We start from the raw sequence: 23,703 nt of genomic DNA, 5'->3' as shown, positions 1-23,703 counted from the left end.
ATGCATCGTTGGACGTTGCCAAGGTATTCGTTTCCATCTTGAGAAATTCAGAAAAGAAGAAGATACTTTTTTCTTCGTTTTCGTTTCTTCTTTTATGTATCTTGAAGAGAAAAAGCGGCTTACGCCTCAATGCTATTGCTGTGGACGAACAATTTCCTTTAGAAATTCGTGCGATCCGATTGTCAAAGAGGATCTAATTGTGCAGGATAATAGACAAGTTGTAGGGTCTTTATGATTCCGTTTAAATTCAACTGCTTTTGATCAAGGGACATTTCAATGATTGTCACGAATTGTACGTGATTATTAGAGTTGGAAAATTTAACGAGAAATAATTTCAATTAAAGATTCTCGATTATGTAATTTCTCTTTTGACTATTTCACATTCACTTCCATTTCCACTTTCGTCGAAGTCAAATATTGAAAATAGAGGAGAAAGGGAATTTTTATAATTTTATTAAAATGTAAATCATATTAGGATTCTTTTTTTTTTTTATTGAGATAAACTTTTTTATATTCGTTGACTACCAATGTACACTTCTCTTAAAAAGCTATCGACTTCCTGATTCTTTCTTGTTCAACTTGTAGAAAGGAACATTAAATTCGTATTCCGTTAAAAGCAAAGAAAAGGCCAGACGAAAAGGCACGAGAATTCTTTTTCCTTCAAAAGGAAAAAGCTCTAACTGAACTTATTTTCTTGAAATAGAATTAACCTTTGAACTTTACACACCTATATACTGATAAATCTTTAAAATGTATTAGTCGAAAGTTTATTTAACAAGTTCTTATACTTTAGTCAGAAAAAAAAAATTTGTATTACAAAACACAAGGCCACTGAATTTATTTCTTTTATTTGTAATGTTTGTAATTAAGGAATCAATATTTAGCTCGCTGAACCAGGGTTCGTTTGATTTAAAATATAAAAAATATTAACAGGGTTAATTACAAAAAAAAAATTATTTATTTACAATAGTTGAAATTAACGGAGATTACAATATTGCGTTACTGTACATTTTCGTTACGTTACTATACATTTTATTTACTTTACGTTACGTTATTTTATACTATATTACAAAAACCGATTTACTGTTGGTAAAACTCTCTACGATACTTGTTCGAAGTAAAACTCCTGAAGGAAGGCTCCTTGGGGTAAGACCCACCTCGACTCCGTGTAGCACGAGAGTGACGGTCTTTAGTGGAAGGGCAGCTTATATAGCCGATCGGTGGGCTGAGCGTATGCGAGAGAGCTCAGCGATGCGCCTCGCGCGGCGAAATCGGGTACTACGTTCGTACGCTCCGCGGTCGGTAACATGTTTATCGACGCACGATAATATTTAGTATAAATATTTAACAGCAGATTTCTAACTATCATTACATATTTTACAATAAGTTTAATTAATTAATATTTTAATTTATAATAATTTTATTTGACCTCTTTTTAAAACTATCATTGAATTTAAAAAATGTTTCTTTCGTCTACTTTTCTTTTCTTTTTCTTCTAAGTTATAGATGAAAAATTTATTGTATTAGAAAAGTGAATGGGATAACATGTCTCGAAAGATCGTAAATAAAAATAGAAAAAAAAAAGACAACAACATGAAATTATCGATTTGACTTTTATTACAGTTATCAAGAGAATGCCCGGGCACTGTCCAGGGCTTACAGAGACAGACCAGCAAGTCCCTTGGAAACAGCAGTCTGGTGGTCGGAATTCATCGCTAGGGGAAACGGACGTCGTTATCTTCGAAGTGAAGGGGCGGATTTACCATGGTACCAATATTACCTTCTCGACGTTTTTCTGTTCCTCGCTGTCGTTCTCTTGACCGCTTTCTATGTCACTTATCGTTTAATGAAATTCCTCTTGTTTTTGTGCTGTTCCCGAAAATCCAGCAAAACGATTCACCCCATCCACACCAATGGAAAACAAAAGGAAAAAAGAAAGAATGAATAAAATTGTCCCCCTTTTCCTTCAAAAGAAGTAAATAATTTTTTTTTTCATTATTACTTTTTTTTCCAAATATTTGATTATTAATTATTATTAATTACAGAGTTAAGTAAATTGTATTTATTAAATATATTTGGTTAAAAATAAATTTTTTTTTTTCTACAAATAAATAAGTTATAAAGCAAATGTTAAGAGTGGAAATCCGTTCAAAATGTTTAGATAATAAATACCAATTCTATAGCTATATATTGGGCCAATATTGGCAGGTTGATTATTGCTTTGGAGATGACAAGCCAAGCTTTCAATAATATTGACTCAATACTAATGACCTAGGTTTGATCAATATTTCACATTTGGTATAGCAATAGAGTTCAATTATCTATTATTATTATTATTCTCACTATTATTATTATTATTATTATTATTATTATTATTTTTATTATTATTATTAACAAAATTTCTATAGTGAAATTGAAAAGGTATGGAATTTTTATTGAAAAAAGTATATTTCGTTGAAATTTATTTTCAAATTGGTTACAATTTTCTTTAAAAATCAATTAAAAAAGAAAAGACAACACAATGTGGTTTACACATTTTTCTTACTGTAATTTTGAAAACAAAAAAAAAAAAACAAAAATAAATTCTTTAAGATAGCATACGAAAAATAAAATGTTGAGCGCATTTTTGTCCAGATGTGGGTACCATGTGTTTTTCTTGTTTCTAACTATATATATATATATACAATATCTGGAGAATGTTTTGTAGATAAAGTAATGAAATTTTGTCGATTTATTGTAACGTCTACGCAGAGAGATATATGTGCTTTAAAAAAAATGTTATATTTCACTATATATGCTGTGCGCACATTTTTATCTTTTTTTTTTTTTTTTATTAAAATAACTTTGTTACATTTTACTTAAATTTTTTACCCACTGAAAAAATATTTCAAATTTTTTTTTTTAGATCTATCAACGTGCTTTTTATAAAGTTTTTTTTTTTTTTTTAATTTCTCGAATAAGAATAAAAAAATAGAAATAATAATAAATAAAAATTAATAATATAAAAAAATATTTACATATAATGAAATTTTATAATAAATATATAATTAGTTTTTTATTATTATATTGATTTACTGTCAGATTTGAGAAATTATTAAAATATTCATTTACAGAAATAGAAATTTAAATTTATATCATAAATGTACATAAACGATAATGGAAAAATAAAGGAAAAATTAAAAATTTAATTCTTCTATATAAATAAATAATTTTAATCTCTAATTAAATAAAACTTGTTATAAACTCATTGGAAAGTGTAATTCATTTATATCAGATATATACATTAGTAATATAAATTTTTTTAATTGGATACAAATTATATTTAATGTTTTTAAAAAGTTTATTGATATTTTTTTTTTTCATTAAGCGTAGTTAAAATTTATAATTAAAAGAGAAATAATAATATTAATTGTTTATGAAGATAATAAAAATTTACTAATTTGAAAAATAAAAGGCAAATTAAAATATTTGTGCGACAACAATTCAAAAAATTGTAGTGAAGTGTTTATTTAATCCGTCAAAGCTGTCTTTTATCTTTATATATATATATACAACTGAACAAGTAGATAATCTATGTGATTAAGGAAAAGTATATGTTTCTCCGACTGCTATTAGGTAAGTGCTCTTCTGGATATTGATTGAAAAGTTTTACTCTCTTGGTATTATGGACTTTAATGGGTTAAACTTCTCCAAAGAACGTGTAGCACTGGATAAAGTCGATGTGACGAAAATTACTTGCGAATGTTTTCAATCGTGAAGCATATTACTTTTAATGCTTGTTAAAATTTTAGATTTTTTAATGTAATTTCTTTATTATTATTTCATAGTTAAATTAACTTACACTTTCATTTACACTTTCATTTTCACTTTCATTTTCACTTTCATTTTCACTTTCACTTTCACTTTCATTTCCACTTTCAATTTTTTTGATATTCACTTCTCGTGAAGTGAAGTGAAGTGAATTGAAGTGAAGTGAAGTGAAGTGAAGTGAAGTGAAGTGAAGTGAAGTGAAGTGAAGTGAAGTGAAGTGAAGTGAAGTGAAGTGAAGTGAAGTGAAGTGAAGTGAAGTGAAGTGAAGTGAAGTGAAGTGAAGTGAAGTGAAAGTGAAATCAAAAGAAAATTAAAGAAAAGTGAAGTTTTTTTATTATAATTTTCTCATTAAAAATCATTTTTAGATTTCGCAATATATTAACTGTAATTTACAGCGAATCTTTTCTCGTTTTCCAGTGCATTAAATTTTTTTTTCCTTTTTTTTCTACTCATCTTCGTCGAATTCTCCTGAAAAAGGGACATTCATGTAAATTGTACAATTTAAAATTTTACCCTCACGTTTTAAGCGGCAAAGAATCGTTCCACTTGGATGAAAAAAAGGAAGCTTCAACTTTCATTTAAATTTTAAGTAGAACTAATACGATTTTGGTTTTTTGAACTTTTCCTCCATAGGAATAAAAGATATCGCACAAGAATAAAGGGCGTTGGAAAAAAAAAGTGAAATCGTAGAAAAAAGGATCAGTTATATATATATATATAGTAATTCGTGGATTAGGACGAGGAAATTGAGAAAAATTGGGAAAACTCTTTGATGATAACGAGTGTGCAGGATAATCAGGAAGTTCTCGGACCCAGGGCTTTGATGAAATTGAATTTCGCGCGCTTCGTCTGAACTTCCTGCGAGAAAGAGGGGTAACATTATCTTATCCTGACGCGCAGAAGAGAAAAGGAGGTCACCCCGTACCAACAAAGTTAGATAACACAGTAATGCAAAATGCGCCAACGGTGAAAATTCGACTGAATCAAATTAGTAGATAAAAATAGATGAGGTTCAAATTTTGTTCAAAAAATAGCATCTTTATAATTTTTTTTTTTTTTTGCAGTTTCTTTTATAAATGATGCAAAAAAAAAAGGAAAAAAAAGCTTGGTTTATCTCATCCTTTGGAAGTTCCATTTGCATTTCATTTATATAAAGTGCAATTTATTTACCTGAAAAATAATTACTAGTAAAGTTGAAGGGGGCAGTTTCGCTTTGATGAAAAATGAATTCAAAGATTTCCCAGTTATTAAGTTACTTGTGCAATTGTAATAAGGAACACTCTTTAGATCAAAAGAAATCTTTATACGTTTCAACTGGTTATTCTCCATTTCGTGTTTCATTTCCATTTATCGTTTTACTTTTTTTTTTTTTTTTTTAAATTGCAAATGAATAATTTACTTGTTTGAAAAGAAATCACTGAAAAATTTCTTGAAATATTATTATAATTTTAAGATTTATTTATTTTTCAAATTATATTATTACATTAAACGAAATGAGTAAAAATAAAGATTGAGAAACACTGTTTTGTTGTTGACGATAAATGTAGATGGCCAATGATTGGTTGCCCTACTTTTTTTTCCCACATGCGCGCGCATTTTTAAAGTGAGACTCGACGCCTAATTGGTCATCCCCCTCTCCTGAACATCAATCGCATGCAATGTTCTCAACTTATAGAATTAAAAATTATTCATAGATAAGATTTTACTTTGCTCATCTCATATCTACTATTTTTCATAAGTGATTACCGAAAAGATTATAATTTAAAATTAATATGCAAAAGTTGACTCAACTATTTTTTTTGTATAAACACCTTTTTTTCGTATCAATAAAATATACAATAAAAGTCAGTCAATTAGTCGAAAAGAGAAAAAATTGTATTATTGTTCAGATATGAAAAAAAAAAAAAATTTGAAAATCTCTTTGAATTTGTCTGTTATTTTAGACAATAGTAAAGTATTTTTTTTTGGCATTTTCAATGAAAAACTATTTTGTTACATTTTCGGTACATATCCAGCTAACGATGTGAGCTTCGAACGCGTGAAATACTCAAAGGGATTACATGCAAGGCGATTCACTGACAATCTGCCTAAATGTACGAGGGAATCGAGTATGCGCTCTTCAATAGGTATGTGTCCATTTTCTATGTGTGTATATGTATATATATATATATATACACATATCTATACATATTGGCACAATGTCCACGAAAAGAGATGGCCTTTAGGGGTTGGAAACTCGATGGTTGTAGGATAGCAGAGGAAAACGAGAATAGAGGTTTTAGCAATGGCCTGCATCATTTCCCGTTCGCTTTGATTTCATTGATTGAATCGCAAATGCGCCTGGCTTTATCCATCATTCGGAAATCAGTTTTATCTTGTTGGCATGCAATAAGAACACTTATGAAATTCGATTATTTATAACTTTATTGTCTTTTGAAATTCTTTTATGTTTTGTATCGTTTTAAAATTGTCCTGTAAATATACTTTTTAAATACAAAAAATATTATTGGTTTCGATTATTATTATTATTAGTTTAATAATGAAAAAAACGATTCTAAAGTTTTGAGTGGAATTGCGCGCGCAGCATAAAGAAGTGGGGCGGCCAATCACTGTACGCTGCGCGCGCAATATTGAAAAGTGGGGAGATGATTTGTTAACCTCACTTCTCGAATGTTTTTCCTCAATTGTAGCATTAGAAAACAATTTCTTTTGCAATAAATATAAATTTTTCAAATTTCACACAATCGATATGTGTGAAAAAAAAAATTGAATTCAATTTGCATATTCACATGAATCTCGTATGAAAATAGAATTTTAAACTATATAAATGACAATTGAAATACAAAATGCATGGTGTAAGTATAATTTTATGTTTAAAAGTGGAATATGCATTTAATATTAAAATAAGTAGAAGCATTTGAAGCAAATGCAACGTACTTGCTCTTATTTAGGGCAACAGGTGCTGGTTAGTGGTATATGGAGGTTACAAACTGAATTCAAAATGAATTTGGTTCTCGCTTTATCTTCCTCTTTGTCTCTTTATCCATTTCTCTGGTGTGACCATATAATTAATATCGACAGGATTATTTAACATAGAATATTAACGTATTTTGTGTGAAGGAGGTGAAGTGAAAGGTCGAGGGAAAAGAGGATTAGCGAAAGGGCAACAGGTGATTCCGGAGGTAAAGGATCGTTGGATTCGGATCACTGGACGTCTCGCTTCGAAATCGAGGATGACAACCCCCATAAAAAGCTCTTGTTATTTACGAGAGCCTTATTGGAAAAACCTTCTCTTTCTTTCTCACTCACTCTCTCTCTCTCTCTCTTTCTCTCTCATCTCATCTCTTTTACTTCACTCTTCAAAAGGACTCTTTTCAAAAACCTTCTATCGCTCCATATCCTTGATCCAAATCAAATTTTATGTCTATTCAAATTTATTTCGTGAAAAAGAGAAAGAAAGAAAAAAAAAGTAAGAGAAAATGAAAGTTATCTTCTTTCAAGTGACTTTCAAGAAAATTGTCTTCTTTCCTTCATAAAGTTATACACTGTCGACATAATAAAATTCTTTTCTACTTACTTTTTATTTTCTTTTTATATTTTTAATATTCAAAAAATAATATTAAAAACAATTTTTGAATTATTAAAAAAAAAAAAATTACATTTGATTGACATAAATAGTGTTGTGATAAAGGCTAATAAAAATATTGACAGTGTTTTAAAGCAACGTGACAATTTTCCACTAAAAACAATTTGTTACCCAATTTTCTTGTTGTTTATAAAAGAAGTGTCATTACTCAGAGACTTGAAAGCAGCGCTTGAGGCAATCTTAAAGAGCATGTATCATGCTATTAAACTTTCGTTTAGAAGATGGAATTTTATTTTTCGTAAATTTCATTTTCAATTAATTTCATTTCAAGCCACTTAATTATACTAAAATGTAAAATGAACTTTAAAGTATTAATTATTGAATATTTAAAGAAAGTTTTATGTCTCTTTTTATTTGTTATTCTTCTTCTTTATATATTTGTCGTTCAACCATTTGACAATTCTGACTACCCAGCGCATCAAGTAACCAAGAGTTGAAATAACTCTTTAAATATTTGCCATTCCGATATTGCCTCAGGGGTCAAAAAGGAGAAGAAGAGAGAAGGCTTTTGTTTCTCTCTATTTTCAGTTAACAGTAAAGAAAAGTCTATTCTGTTATTTGAATCTATTTATTATCTTCTTAGACATTAGCGTTATTACGAACAAAATTTTTTTTTTAACTCGAGTTTAAAGATTAAAGAATAATTACGTTCTGCAAGAACTTGTTAATTTTGATTTTCTTTTATATGCAAATAAATTACAATTTTTTTTATTTTCGAGATAAAAGTTTTATCCCCATATAAAAGGATATAAATTCATAAGTATGCTATTAATTTTTTTTCAATGAAAAAGAGTTTTTTATAAAACAATTTTTTTTATGAACATCAAAAAAATGTACCCAAAGTATTTTTTTTTTTTTTGCTTCACCCTTAATTCTCTCGTCCATCGGATTTTCAACTAAAAGTGAATCAACTGGTAATAATTTTGACTAAATGGAAGTAAATCTCTTGCTGTGATTTCATTTCTTTTTTATTTATGTCTCTTTCTCACGCATTGCTTAACTGAAACAGTCAATTTTATTTCTCTTTACCCTTAAATTCTTTTTTCGTTATAATGGGATCCTAGTGTTTTATGTTCATATTGTCAGACTGAAATCGTCCTCTTTATAATAATTGCTCTGCCGGGACTTTGATGGTAAATGCGCAAAATATGTGAGATTTTAAAATTATATACATATATATTTGTGTAGAAATATAATGTACAGAGGGTCATCGTGCATCTCTAAGCAGCTGCATTTAATAAAAAATATTTTATTATTGATGTTTTTCCTAACTCATAATCTGAATTATCGGAAAAGTAATCCGAGTCATCAGATGCATTTTGTAAAAAATATTTATTATTGATGTTTTTCCTAACTGATTATCTAAATTAGCAAAAAAGTAATCCGAGTCATCAGCTACATTTAATAAAAAATATTTTATTATTGATGTTTTTCCTAAATCATAATCTGAATTAGCGGAAAAGTAATCCGAGTCATCAAAAATATTTATTATTGATGTTTTTCCTAATTGATTATTATCTGAAAAGTAATCCGAGTCATCGATACATTTAATAAAAAATATTTATTATTGATGTTTTTCCTTACTGATTATATTTAAATATAAATTTTTAATATTTGTCATTAATATTCATTACATTTAAGTAAAAAAATAATGCTTTTTTAAATTTTAAGTCATTAAAACAAATTGTTTTCCATTTCCGTATCTTTCTCTTGATCATCACTTCTTTATTTAGCACCCTCACACCATTCACTGGGTTATCTCTCAAGAATGACAAAATGAACGATCAGAGGGAAATTGTTAGGTTACCCATGCGTACAACAAGGGTCAATGAGGCCTGCCCTAATGCATCCCTCGTGTGTTATACTAATAACTTCCCCAATTTCTCAGAAGATCGTTCCATTCCCAAACATGTACTTTATTATATACATCTCAATGAAATTGTTGAAATGTTCCTGAAACTTTGAATTTTCTTTAATTTAAATAAAACAATATTATAAATTAATTATTTAATAAACATAATTTTTTTCATCAACTGAATAGCATAAAAAAAATTTTACTGCTAAAGAATGGCTTAACAAAATTTTTACACAATGACTATTAACAACTTTTTTTACGCGCATAAAACATAATTTTCTTATGACAATGCTTCTTAATTAAAGGAGGCAATGTTTTTACATATAAAGATAATTCGAGAAACACCCCACAATAAAGGAGAGAAAAAAAAACCTACATAGTGCATTTCCATGTTCACTGGAATTTTTTTTCCTCTCAAAGAATGGGAAAACCATAAATTATTCTAAACCATAAGAGCTAATTTATTCAACATATTTTTCTTAATTAAAAATTAGAAAAAAAATTGTTCATTTTTATACTAAATGCAAGATTTTTATTATTCAGTAAATTTCATTTAAAAAATTTTAATTCAAAAAAATTAATAATAAATTAGATGGTATTTCTTTTTACTACTACTGTGAAATTAAAAAAAAACTTTTGTTTTTGAAAATTTCATAAAAATGTTCAATTGAGATTTTCTTTCTTTCTCTTTTTTGGGTGAAAAAAAAGAAGAGTGCGAATGTGTTATTCTACATTCTATAAGAAAAAGGACGTGATGTCAGTTTTCTCTGCAATATGTTTCAAAATTGTTTTACCCGGTGTGGGATGAAGATAAAAATGCTTCAACCTTCTTGGATCTTGAAGCTTCTGGCGCTTTTCACCCCCTGGACCCCGGGAAGCTCAGTGAAGTAACTTTTGCGGGATGTGATGTGGAAAATTGGATTCAAGTTTGGTTAGGAGTGCAGAGAAACTGAGAGAAAGAGAGCAAGAGAGAGAGAGAGAGAGAATAGAAGTGAGAGTTGGTGCATAGCAGAGATACAAGAACTCCGAGAAAGTGAGAAAGAGAATCAAACTGAGATAGACGAAAAGACGGGAAAACGACGTTCATGGGACAAGATTCTCTTATTGCACGTATATTCTCAGCCAAGTTTGAGTTCAGCCATTACAGTTGTGCTCAATACACCAGAGCTTGGTATTAGCCAAATATTTAAAAAAAATTTGTTAAATTCTAAACAATTAGTCAAAAATTTTAGAAAATGTAGTCCAACTACTTGGAATACTCTGTAGACTTCTTTATTTATTTCCAGAATTAATTATTATTTTAGAGAATGAAACCAAAGTTGACTAGTTTTGTGAAGGAAGCGCCTCGAGCGGAAACAATACAAATTGTTATCGACTGCCAAGAGTGAATTATCGACGTAAAAAACAAAAAAAAAATTTTATTATTGGTGTTTTTCCTAACTAATTATTTTAAAAAATTATCGAAAAGAAAACTTATTTCATGAAAATTATTATTATTGTTTCTCCTAATTGATTATCTAAACTATCGGAGAGGTTATCGGCTAGCCTAGTTATTATTGTTGGTGTATTTTCTGATTATCAACAAAAATTATTTGCCAAGTTCGTTAATGATTAAAAAAATAATAACAGTTAATTTTTCATAAAAATTAGACTTTTATTAATTAGTTATCATCTATTTTTTTAAGATTGCTTGTAGGAAAAAAGAGAATATACACTTTTTTTATTGAAATAACAGTCAAATAAAGTTTGCAATACAATTTTTAAACAGGTGTTGAATACAAAGAGAAACCTCAGTTAAAATTGTTGGGTTGTGGGTGAGAAAGACAGAGGAGGGGATGAGTGAAGACGGCAAAGAGGAGAGAAGAGAGAGAGAGAGAGATGGCATAGCGATAATTAGCTCGTTAGCGATGCTTTGAGGCACAACCCGTCCAAATGTACGAGCGCTCTTGCTAATGAATCGCTGATTGCGAAATAAGAACCTCGAATAGTTTGCGATGTATTTTCTATGAAAAATGTATAGTTTATTGTAAAATTACAAGATAATTTAAAGATTGTTTTTTTTTAATACTAAACTTTATTTTATATTTCGTCTTTTTTTTAATCTAATCGGAAAAATATAATTGCGATAGAGAAAGTACGGCTCTCCCTCTATTTGATTTACTTTAGTTACCTATGGTGCTAATTAGTTCTAAAGTATTTACAGACTACTTGACGGATCCGACAATTTCGATGAATAAACAACTAATTATCAATCTCAAGTAATTAATGATTGCAATTAATTAAAAATTTTGATATTTCTAAAATTGTTTAATGTAAAAAAAATTAACTATTTTTTTTCCTTATTATTCTTTTAAAAGTCGTCTAGTTGTTCAGTCCGAAACCTACTTAACATCACACACTCTCTAGTTTTGGAAAGACCCTAAAACAACTTAATGAATGAAAACTGCACTTGGTATGCATGAAGACAAAAGTACGTGGAATATATTAACACTACAAAGCTTAATCTTGATCCAATGGTTTGGCATAATTATGGTACACGTGATACCTTAAACATGCTTATCTTTTCAATATTTAAATTCTTTTTTGTAACTTCTATCTTAGTTTGTTGTTCTTTTGCTAAAATTTAAAAAAATTACTTTTACTTGTAAACAATTGTTAAATTAGTTATAATCATTTCAAAACTAATTCTAATTACAGCGTGAAAAAGAAACTATGGGCAAAATCTAGTATAATATGAACCAAATCTTTAGCCAAGTTTAGTCAAGGATATTCAAGCTCAAGTCAAGGACGTTCAAGGTCATTTGAAGATCAAGTCAAGGACATTCAAAGTCATTTGGAGGTCAAGTCAAGGTTATTTTCTAAACATAAAATCATTATAAATTAGAAGGATAATTACAATAGAATTGAATGATTTTAGAATTAGACTTTCATTTCTTATTGGATAAATCAATTGATTAATCAAGAGAAACATCGTTTGATTGTTCAAATAGAAATGGTGACGAGTTTGCAATACACAAAGCTGAGATAACACACGTCTGATTTCGGAAGTAAATGAGTTACTGAAGCTTCATTTTCGTGAAAGTTTCAGAACATCCAATAGCACTGGTTACATTGAAACTAGAATCAGAAATTCAAGTTTAAGTAATTGAAAATTAAATTAAAATCTGTTCTTTTGTTTGTCTCTTCAATTTATTTAGCAAATTTAAATCGTTCGGTGAAATGATTTTATTTTGAGAAAAAAAACATCTATTGTTAAATATTTTTTCAACTGTATATACATTGAAAAGAGTAAAAGGTTTTATTTGTAGTTTGTTTACATGAGAGACTCATTTTTTTTTTTTACAAATCCATCGACCTAGTGCTCAATTATTTTGTCCTTAAAGGGTCGTAGCACAATCTGTGGATAACAAATTTCAGCCGAACCGTATGAGCAATTCACGTTCCAAAAACGAACGTTGGCCAAGAACAATGGAATGCGAAAACAAGAGAAGAATGAAATGAATCAAGGGTAATCTGATGCCGGGATCGTCGACGCTCGACGAACTAATAAGCTTTAGCCCACAGACGTTGTTGTTTCTTGATCAACTCACGAAGATAATGGAAACTTTCATCAGCGAGCGATTAGCAAAAAAAAAAAAAAGAAAATATGAGAGAAAATTGCTTTGTTGTTTAAGTTAAAGAAAGATAAGAAAACGTGATTTTTCATTTTCTCTTTCACTCTCTTTTTATTTGCAATTATATAATTTTTTTGTTTAATAACCTATAATTTTAATATCAGTTGCGTATAAAATTTTTAAAGCAATGAAATTAATTACAATAGATTTTCAAATAAAATGATTCTATCTTTTTAAAATTATTTTATAATTTATTAAACAGTATTCAAATTTCAATTATAAATTATAATGGAAAAAAAATTGTATTTCATGCTTTTTAAAAGAGTCGCGATTTCATGAGCTTTATTAAGAATAATTCTTTTTCATATAACTTGGTTTTAAACACAGAAATGGTATACCTCGTCCGAACAATGACTTTGTCTTTATTCTAAAGTTTAATTACATATCGCGCAAGAACAAAAGACGGTCTCTTGTGACGTTCCCAAAGGAGTATTTGATTTTCGCATATATATATATGTTGATAGCAGCCCGACGAATTCAAAAGGAGATGCCCTAATTAACACAAGAAGCTTAATCTGAGCATTCTAAAGTTTTCTCACAACCAGAGAACCGAAAAAAATCATTCTTGTAATATATTTCAAAACGAAGCCTTTTCTGTATATAAAAGAAGAGCATCCTTAGAAATAATAAAAAAAAATTCCTTGTATTTACGAACAGAACAATTTTTATTTATTCCTGAGAAATTGTGATTCTGATTATCTGCATTATTGGAAAAGTAATCCGAGATTAGATATATTTAAAAAAATATTTATTATTGATGTTTTTCCTAACTAGTTATCTGCATTATCGGAAAAACAATCCAGGTCATCAGATACATTTAATAAAATATATTATTATTGATGTTTTTCCTAACTGGTTAGCTGAATTAGCAGAAAAGTAATCCGAGTCATCAGATACATTTAATAAAATATATTATTATTGATGTTTTTCCTAACTGATTATCTGAATTAACGGAATAGTAATCCGAGTCATTAGATGCATTTTGTAAAAAATATTTATTATTGATGTTTTTCCTAACTGATTATCTAAATTATCGGAAAATTAATCCGAGTCATCAGCTACATTTAATAAAATATATTATTATTGATGTTTTTCCTAACTAGTTATCTGCATTATCGGAAAAACAATCCAGGTCATCAGATACATTTAATAAAATATATTATTATTGATGTTTTTCCTAACTGATTATCTGAATTAGCAGAAAAGTAATCCGAGTCATCAGATACATTTAATAAAATATATTATTATTGATGTTTTTCCTAACTGATTATCTGAATTAACGGAATAGTAATCCGAGTCATCAGCTGCATTTAATAAAAAATATTTTATTATTGATGTTTTTCCTAACTGATTATCTGAATTAGCAGAAAAGTAATCCGAGTCATCAGAAATATTTATTATTGATGTTTTTCCTATGTGATTATCTGAATTAGCAGAAAAGTAATCCGAATCATCAGATACATTAAATAAAAAATATTTATTATTGATGTTTTTCCCAACTGGTCCTCCTATTTACGAATAAAACAATTTTTATTAATTCCTGAAAATTTGTGATTCTGATTTACATTTGCAATGACTGGTCCAAATTTTTTTTCATGAATTTTTAATTAATTTTACTTTTCTGTTTAATTTATAATGGAAAATTTTTCTTCTACTGACATTGCGTAATGGCGTACGTGAATTTAACGATTATGATAACGCGCAACATTTTACTGCAGAGTAAAAGCAGCCCCTGCCTATTTCTTTTTTTTTAATGTTACACTGGAGATTTTACAGAACTGAAGGTAATCATACTTTTACTTTAAAATAAATAATTATAAATTAAAATAATTGGAATGAACAATTATTAGATCTTCAGTGTTTAAAAATATTTATTTTTTTAACAGTTTACAATTAATTTTACTAATTAAGCTATAATGATGCAGTGAAAATTACATTTTTAGACATTAACAATTGGGAATTGTTTAATTAAAATTGTGGAGAAATTATGTTAATTCAACTTTTTTTTTTGTTTTTCGGGATTTTTTGTATTTTTTGATCTAAATCAAAGGAGTTCTTTATCAATTTTGTTGAAGGTTTATCGAAAAAAGAAGAAACAAGAAAAAACAAATAAAGGAAACAGCGTGGTCGTGCCAGTGGGAGAAATGCAATCTGTTCGTGGGCGTTGAGAGAAAATGCGATCGAAATCAGGAAAGACAAGAACGTGCTGATCCAGATTCGTGGTCCGAGAGACGGGTCGGTAAGTGGATGTAACCCAGTCGATACTGTAGAAGAAAGAGAAGAAAGAAAAGAGAAAAGATACTCACGAAAGGAAATTTAGAGCAAGAGGTTGGGATGAGAGGGTGGTAGAGGGTATATGGTATGCACACCATCCAGGACACGTATTACGGAAACCAATATCGTGTGGAGAGGAATTTATAGGACGCATATAGATACTTGGAATAACGTTTCGAACCTTGTGTCGCGTTTCGAACTAGAGCCCCAAAGATACATTACCCCTTCTCTTTTTCTCTCTCTCTCCTCTTCTTTCGACGTTTATTTAAATTTACACTTCTCTTTGAATTTACAATTCTCTTGAAATTTACATTCATTCTCTCACTAAACATTTGTGTATTTCTTTATAAACATCTAGTTTGATTATTTTTAATTATCATTATTTTCAATTACAAGTTTTCGGTGTAGTCACCAACAGAAAAAGGCTTTAATTTCATTGAATTCAATAATTCCATAATAATTTTCATTCAAATCTTGAAAATTTGAAAAAAAAAAAATTTCCTCATATATTTTCTTTTCATATTCGCGTAAAACCGATATATAAATCTCGTTCCTTTTTGCAACAAAGTTGCAAGTTCTCACATTTCCAATCTTTGCCAGTGGCAAAATCGAAGATCTTAATATTCCTCGATGTAGATTTCGTGCGACTACATAGCGTCTGGGTATTAGATGGGAGTTATCACGCGGATAAGATGGCAGTGTCGATAACGATGAAGGATATAGAAGTGATCACACTTTCTGTACTGATTTGTGAATAATGAGAATAAAGGGGGTTTTGAGGAGAAGAAAGAGAGAGGATGAAACTACCTGATTATAATATAACGTTAAGTTACCGGAATGATATCAGATTTCTTGATATTCCCACATTGCAGTGAAACACGTTGGTACGCAATCACTGTATAATCTTCACGAATGAGAACCAATATTTGCTCGCGCGCGACGCAAGAGATAATCTTACTTCATCTCCTCTATATCTATCCTCTTTCCGCCATAGCTATCTAGCCTATCGCACTTAGATCGCCCAGCTAGCACAGCATTTTCAACGTTGCATACCTAGTATTAGTGCAGTTGCTATGGAGTAGGTGAATTTACTACCCACTATCCTCCTTCCTTTTCATCATACACGATCCAACCCCATCAACCGACAACATCATGCACCTCATCTCCAAAGAGTTATGTTGATGACACTCCACTGTGATATGTATACCTATGTGTATTTTCCCAGTCTCTGTTCTTCCTCACCGTCTATGTTTTAGTTACTTTACTCATTTTCATCAAAACCTACATCAAATGCGTTGGCTCAGGAATTGTGATATCTTCATTCAAGATTCCTCACTTCATTGTTACCTTCCGCATTTCTGCCTCTTAACACTGAAATTATGTATTCACTAATTCAATTATATATATGTGTGTAAAATAGAAGATAGGAAATTTTTTTTAGTACAAGGAAACAATTCCATTTTGTTCTTTTGAACTTTACAAGAGTTCTATATTTTCTGGACCTAAGTTCTACCGTTCCCAAAATCTGTGGTTCAAAGATTCTTTAACTTCGTTCACAATAATCGATGGTACGTTCAAAGCGGTGTTTTCCTTCAGGCCATTTCCTTCAAGCTTGACGATCGGAACCAGAAATGAATTTAACGTTGGAATTATCCTGCAGGTACTTTCTTTTTTTACAGTCACTCATCATGTCATATTGCTGATGTCCCCAATCATGGGAATTAACAGGGAAAGGCGGATTTCCGAATTTTTTTAAGATCCAAACTTGAAAATTGTTTACTTTACAGTCTGTTTAATTCATCAACTTGATGCTTCCTAGATTAAAATCTTTTTTCCAAAATAATAAAAAGTGATATTTATTTTTATATCAAACCATCTGATCTTTTTAATTTCCTTTTTTTGATTGCATTTATCTCTGTCCTCTTGACAGTATTTTTTTGTTGTACCTTTTTTTTTTTGATCCAGGCAGTCGAGAATTCCTCTTTTTCCCTACTCTCATGGCATCAGCATCCCTAGGATTGAAAGGTGGGAATTGAAGGGCAATAGATGGGGATGGGAAGCGTGGTGTTAAATATGCATGCCGCGTAACAATAGGGAGGCGGTACAACCCACAAGCCTCGCCGTTGATCGTAACCTGGGCGCAAAACACAACCCGCTAATGGTACCTCTGACACTCTCTCTCTCTCTCTGTTGCGATATCACCCCGCACGACCTGCACCCAATCCAACATGGCAACTCTATACCATCCTGACTGTATAATTGGATACCAACGAAATCAGCTATTCGAAACTTGCAACAAGGATAGAGTATACGCAAAGGAAGATTGTATAATGCATAATGATGCCTGTAGCTCGATCCTCTTAGTGGTCACCCAATGTAGATTGTAAGGGAAAGATGATATGAAAATTTCCCCGGATACAATGACTCGGTACGAGAAAGAAAGCTCGGGTTTAAGAGGATTCAACATTGAATCCTTCCCAGATCCCTTCTATTGTCCCTCTTGAATTCACCCCTCTCAACGTTACTAGAAATATCTACGTGTATTCATGTAAATCCCATAAACAAGTCCTATGCGGATTGAGATGGTCTTAATGGTGTCTTTGCAGTCATAACTGGCAGTTTTTTTTTTCCCAAAGGTTTTCTTTGTTAAATATAATAGAGAAAGTAAAAAATTTTCTAAGAAGATATATTCTTTTGTTAGCCAAGCAGTTTTGTGATAATATAATGAGATTACATTTTCTTGAAAAGATATTTTTGTTATAAGAGGAAAATTTAAAATAATTTTTTTATATCTAAAATTTATATTTTTGTATCAAATAGGTTTTTTTTTGATAAAAATTGTGGAATTTGACATTACCGACTATCGATAAAAGATTCGATGTTTCTTTCATGGCATTGGTAGGCCTTATAATTTATCTAAATTTTTAAAAACAAAATATTAGACTCATTAGTGTGTATTATATTTTTTTTTCTTTACAAAATTTTCAATTAAAAATAAATTTATAATTATGATCTTATGGATATTTATGTGGCGTCACATGCTCGGTTATTATAATCATAAACGGATAGGTGTAATTTATTATTCGCGCTTGCAACCCGCACGTAGGAAGCTCAGTTACGGTTGATCCATAAATAAGCAATTTTAATTGAATATGCTTTGTGCGGGTATGCAGCAATTTATTTTTTTTTGTAAAACCTTGATGAACTATTTACTGTTCACGCATGTAAAACTAGTCAATTTTTGTTTGTTACTTCACACTTTAAAAAAAGGATCATGCAATAATTTATTAAAAAAAATAATTTCTTTTTTTTTAAATATTCTTTTTTAATATCACACAAATCATTTTATATTTTTGATTAGAAGTAATAATATCTTTTACTCGTACTACGAACAGAAACTGAGAATATGATATAATGTGTCTTCATTATTTCAAGTTTATTCCAATCTCTCAAGTAAACCCCTGTAAGGATAGAAACATGAGACCAAAGGTAGCTTTAGTAGGGAAAGAGAAAAAGTTTAAAAAAAAGGATGGAATGTGGTTACGAAGTGTAGAAAGAAAGATGAGATATCGCGGGATGAGGTGAGAGAATATCTGAAGGGTAAAAAGGAATCAGGTCCCAGATGATGCTCGAAGATATATTTCAAATGGGAGGAGTATGTTAAGCTTTCCAAGTGTAAAGTAACATGATTTATAACACTCTTTTTTTAAAAACTTTTTCTAACTGTATTATTTTGTAATAAAAAAAAAGTCATTTACAATAGGAATATTTTTCAACATTTAAATTGTGTATCAGCTGACTTTGCTAATTGTTTTTTTTAACATACTGTGCAGACTTTAAATCATCTAAAGTATCATAATTATTAGGTTTCACTTCTGTATTCAGTTGAGGAGTTTATCATTGAATACAGGTAGAGCAATGTAATGTATTCTTGACCCCATAGTTTAAGATATTTCCCCGAAAAAATTCCTAATTCACGACAAGCAAGAGTATCTGGTACAAAACCTGATTCTTCAAACAAATTATTCGGTATCAATGTAACAAAGAAAATGGAACAGTTTTTTAAGCTAAACAATTTGTTGTCATTTAAAAGAGTATCAGAGTTTACATTTGAGATTTGATCTATCGTAAAGCACCTTTTAGCTAAAAGGATACTAAAAAGCGTTGAAATTCGACATATCACTGATATCTAGTGTCGAATGATCTAACAGTGTTTTCTATGTGATATGTATTCAAAGGTTTTTATTTTTTTTTCAAATCTGTTTCAATAAATGTTAAACGTTACATTATATTGTTTCAATTTCATTTATTAACGGGACATGCCCTTTCGTACAAAAGTACTCCTAAATTCTAATAGTTACGTAAGTAACAATATAAAATATTAACTAAATCTAGGTAGGCGCTATAATGGTTAAAGTTCAGTATAAGTTTATACAGTAAAGAATAACATAAATGAAATTACATTATTATCAAAGAAGAAGATTAATTTTTGATAAATTCAATCTGCTTTACCATTATATCAATTAATTTCAAAAATAATTGTTATTTTTCAATAATACTGATTTTCTCTAAATCACAATGTCTACATTTAGTTCTGTATGTATTTCCTTAAATCACTTTCATAGATAGAAATAAAATAAGTTTCTCTAGGAACGGACACAACCTTGGGCACCAAGTGGGGAAATCACTACAGATTCTCCTTACACGCATCTATTTGAACAGTAAGAGTGGATGTGCGATTTCTAGGTGGGATTTTAATTATGGTAGGGATTCCACGCCGGTAGACCATTGACACATTCATTTCTCCGTCTAATCGACGGGTCTCTAGTTCCTCCCTCACTCTCTTAATCTCCTCCCTCTGCATAACCGTCCTGTCATTCGACATCCAAAGATCTTCCAACTCCCTTGAACGTGTTGAGTCTCTTTTGACACTTACAAATTTTTTTAGAATTACTTGTGCCTTCTCTTCCGTCTCACATACAATCTTAACAGGGCGAGGCTTACGAGAAACCTGCGCATTAGAACCAATTCTAAATGTGCGAATATTTTCAAGATCATCTGTTTGAATGAATTTTTTTAATTTAGTCGTAACCACAGATTTCAAAGAACAACTATTATTTGACGAAGTGTCAAATTCTGGAAGATTAAATAAAACAAGATTGTTCTTTCTTTCATTTCGATCAACAAGTTCATTTATACAGACATTAGTTACTGAATTAGAATCAATATTTGTAGAACCATTTGCCTCAGATTTATCAAGTCTCTCTTCGACAACATTAAGACGCCAACATAATTTGTTGATTTTTATACTCGAAAAAAGGAGGATTTTCTATCAAAGAAAAATTTTCAATTGAAAATATCGAGAGAGAGAGAAGACATTGGTCTTTACTGTTTCTCAATTCTGTGTCTATCTGTATTAGAAAGCTCATTTGTAGTTCTTCCAATGTTCATAGGCTCAGTCGAGTAGCAACACATGTGATTCGCTGTTACATTCATGTTGCTTGGACTAAGGGAAACTACTTGAAATGCGGTTAGCGTACGTTTCTACTTCCGATCCATCTGGCTCAAGACGGGCGACAAATCGAGTTACCATCCGAACTCCAAGACCAAAAGAGCCTCTAGTTTCCTGCTTTTTTCTTCCTCCCTTACTGAATTTCCCTCTTTTTTTATTCTCGTTTGTATCTTTAATTTTTCTCTCTTCTTGTCTCTCTCTCTCTTTCTCGTTCCCTTTCATTGTTCTTCTATTTTTTTTGTACCTTTGAAATAAAATCTCATTCTTTTGAATTTCCATTCTGTTTTTGTTTTGGTAATATATAAATATTTCAAGAGGTTTTACATTTCCCTTATTTCGATTTTATTTTTTTATCAAATCTCGATATTTTTCACGAAGAAATATTTCTATACTTGTCTTCTTTGCCGGTGTTTTTAGGAATAGAGGAAGAAATTCACCGGGAACTAACCATGTTTCGAGGGAGAGAGTTGAAAATGGTGAGTAAAACGGGTTGCCGGCTCGTTAGAGGCAGAAATGCGATGGAGCAGTGTGTGGTCACGTTTCAAGAAAATAGTCGAGCTCCTCTTCGAATTAACCGATGCTATCCACAGAATCCCGCACGTCTTCCTTCCTTTTTGCCCGACACTTGCCTTCTCTCACACATATATATATATATAGAGAGAGAGAATTGTCCCACGAGACCATTGCGGATGATATTGCTATGTACGACTTGATCCAAACCTTCAGTAACCTCGTGGCACCGATTAACGTTCACAGAAAATAATTAACATCCTTGGAACGCGATACTAAGATCCAATAATTTCTCAAGCTCGTCAGACGCCTACGAGCCACGAATGTGTCGAATTACTCGACCTCAATTTGCGAAAATTCCTCAAGCCTAAAATATATATGTTCGATGCCTGTAAAATATCAAGAGATATATTAAAAGCTATTTAATATAATTATACTAGATGAATCAATTTTGCAAATGGAGATTTTAATAAAATTCCCCCCAAGAGAAAAGTGTTTAATGCAAGGTTTTTGCGGAGAACGAAATTTAAAATGGAACTCCGATAAATTTCTAATAGCAGACTGAAATACAAAAGGAAAAAAATTTAGCTTATCGATTTTTCTTTAATTTATTACCATCTGGTTCGAGTTTAATGAAACTAATCGACTCTTTCTGATGTAAAATTCATTTCATTAAATAGTTTTCCGCAAGAGAAAGAGAGAGAGGTTTATAACTTTTTCTTCTTTGTTTTATATTAATAACATCTATTATTACTTAATTCAATTAACACAAGGAACAATGTTATAAAATAATTAATTGAACTGTACAATTTATTATTTAAAATTAATTTTTAAATTACAATTTAATTATTCATTATTGATCGAAGTGCATGAATTTTTATATTAAATAATTTATTAACTTATGAAAAATAAGTTAACTTTATTTATTTTTGAATAACGCGAACTCTTGGAAATATTTATTTCAATATTTGCGCTTCATAAAGTTTGCAATATAATTCTAATTAGAATTCGTGAGGTAATAGATCATAAAAAGCCGCATTACAAGTCCCTTTGACACTTGAGTCTCATTCTCTTCATTCTGCCAAAGACAAATATATTTCTGCCTTTAGAGTTCATAAAAGAGACCTATGAACTTGATATATTAAAATTCATTATTAAATTTCTGTAGAACGCTCTCTATTAATTTTATTTTTGAAAGAAAAAAAATTTATTTGACAAATAAACAATTTGCTTTTTATTTTATAATAAAATAAATATATAATGACGAAAGGTAAAAATAATGAATATTTGAATTAATTAAAAGATATTGTGTGAAAAAAAAATATATTTTTTTCTTACAGTCTGCAAACTTATGATCAGATTATTTATACCTAAAGCAGAGTCACCATAGCTATATTTAATAAAAATTATTATTATTGATGTTTTTCCTAACTGTTTATCTTAATTAGCGGAAAGGTAATCGGAGTCATCAGATATATTTAATAAAAAAGATTTTATTATTGATGTTTTTCCTAATTGATTATATGAATTAATCTGAAAAGTAATCCGAGTCATCAGATATATTTAATAAAAAATATTTATTATTGTTGTTTTTCCTAACTGATTATCTGAATTAGCGGAGAAGTGAAGATTGTTTAGATCAGCATTTTTCATCCCTTTAAAATGTGGACACCTTCGGATGACCTAAGATTCAACAATATGATCATCCCAAGAAATTTTTCTTCTTCTTTCCTGAGTTTCAAGCTGGTTACGGGATAATCATAATCATTCTTTCTGTTTGACTGGTTTTGGTTTAAATTGTTACGTAAAACTATAGGAATCTAAAAGAAAGGTACTCAAAGAGATAAAAAAAAAATCTTTTTTAATTAAGTAACCATAAAATAATTTATATGATTTTCAATTTAAAAAATTCTCTTTCTTGTTGAAATAATCTAATTTTTCAGTTAACCTTCGCTTGACAAGATGCCCACCCAGGGTGGGCCAGACAAATTGAAATTGCCATATCTTCTAAAGTTTTGCCTTAATTGAATCGCGATTTTAAGTCACTGAACAAAATCTTAAGAACTTTCAAAAAATGTAAAAAAAAATTTTTTAAAAAAATTTCTTCTTGATTATTTATAACTTTTATCAATGTATGTACGGAGATAACCGGGATGATTCAGATATTTTTTTAATTCTATTTTACAAAAAAACTTGAAATCATGCAGACTTTTCACTGTGAGTGTTTTATGATGTCAAATAATAGATATAAAAAATATTATATTGCATTTTTCATTTGTTTAAACAATTTATTGTTATTATTTATTAACTTTCTTTGTTCTGCATCTAGAAAGATGCAGTTTTTTTCTAATTTTGCAATTTATCAAACGGAATATAATAAAAGATAGATTTGATGTAAAATTATTAATTCAACAATTGTTTA

General features: G+C 29.7%; 2 protein-coding genes across 2 annotated transcripts in view; one reads left to right on the top strand and one right to left on the bottom strand.

The window, feature by feature from the left end:
• The window catches only part of LOC127287719 (UDP-glycosyltransferase UGT5-like), a 41,781-nt gene extending 39,404 nt beyond the window's left edge, over positions 1-2,377 (top strand). Inside the window, exon 3 of the mRNA XM_051314803.1 lies at positions 1,624-2,377. Within this exon, the coding sequence (XP_051170760.1) occupies positions 1,624-1,948 (325 nt within the window). The 3' untranslated portion in view covers positions 1,949-2,377. The remainder of the gene's footprint in view (positions 1-1,623) is intronic.
• The window catches only part of LOC127287721 (uncharacterized), a 277,776-nt gene that overhangs the window by 85,568 nt on the left and 168,505 nt on the right, over positions 1-23,703 (bottom strand). The window lies entirely within an intron of this gene.

This window comes from Leptopilina boulardi, unplaced genomic scaffold (assembly GCF_019393585.1).
Source record: "Leptopilina boulardi isolate dan_hultmark-lab unplaced genomic scaffold, ZJU_Lbou_2.1 LbouV2_372, whole genome shotgun sequence".
NCBI classification, from domain to species: domain Eukaryota; kingdom Metazoa; phylum Arthropoda; class Insecta; order Hymenoptera; family Figitidae; genus Leptopilina; species Leptopilina boulardi.
This window is presented reverse-complemented; position numbering and strand designations above follow the sequence as displayed.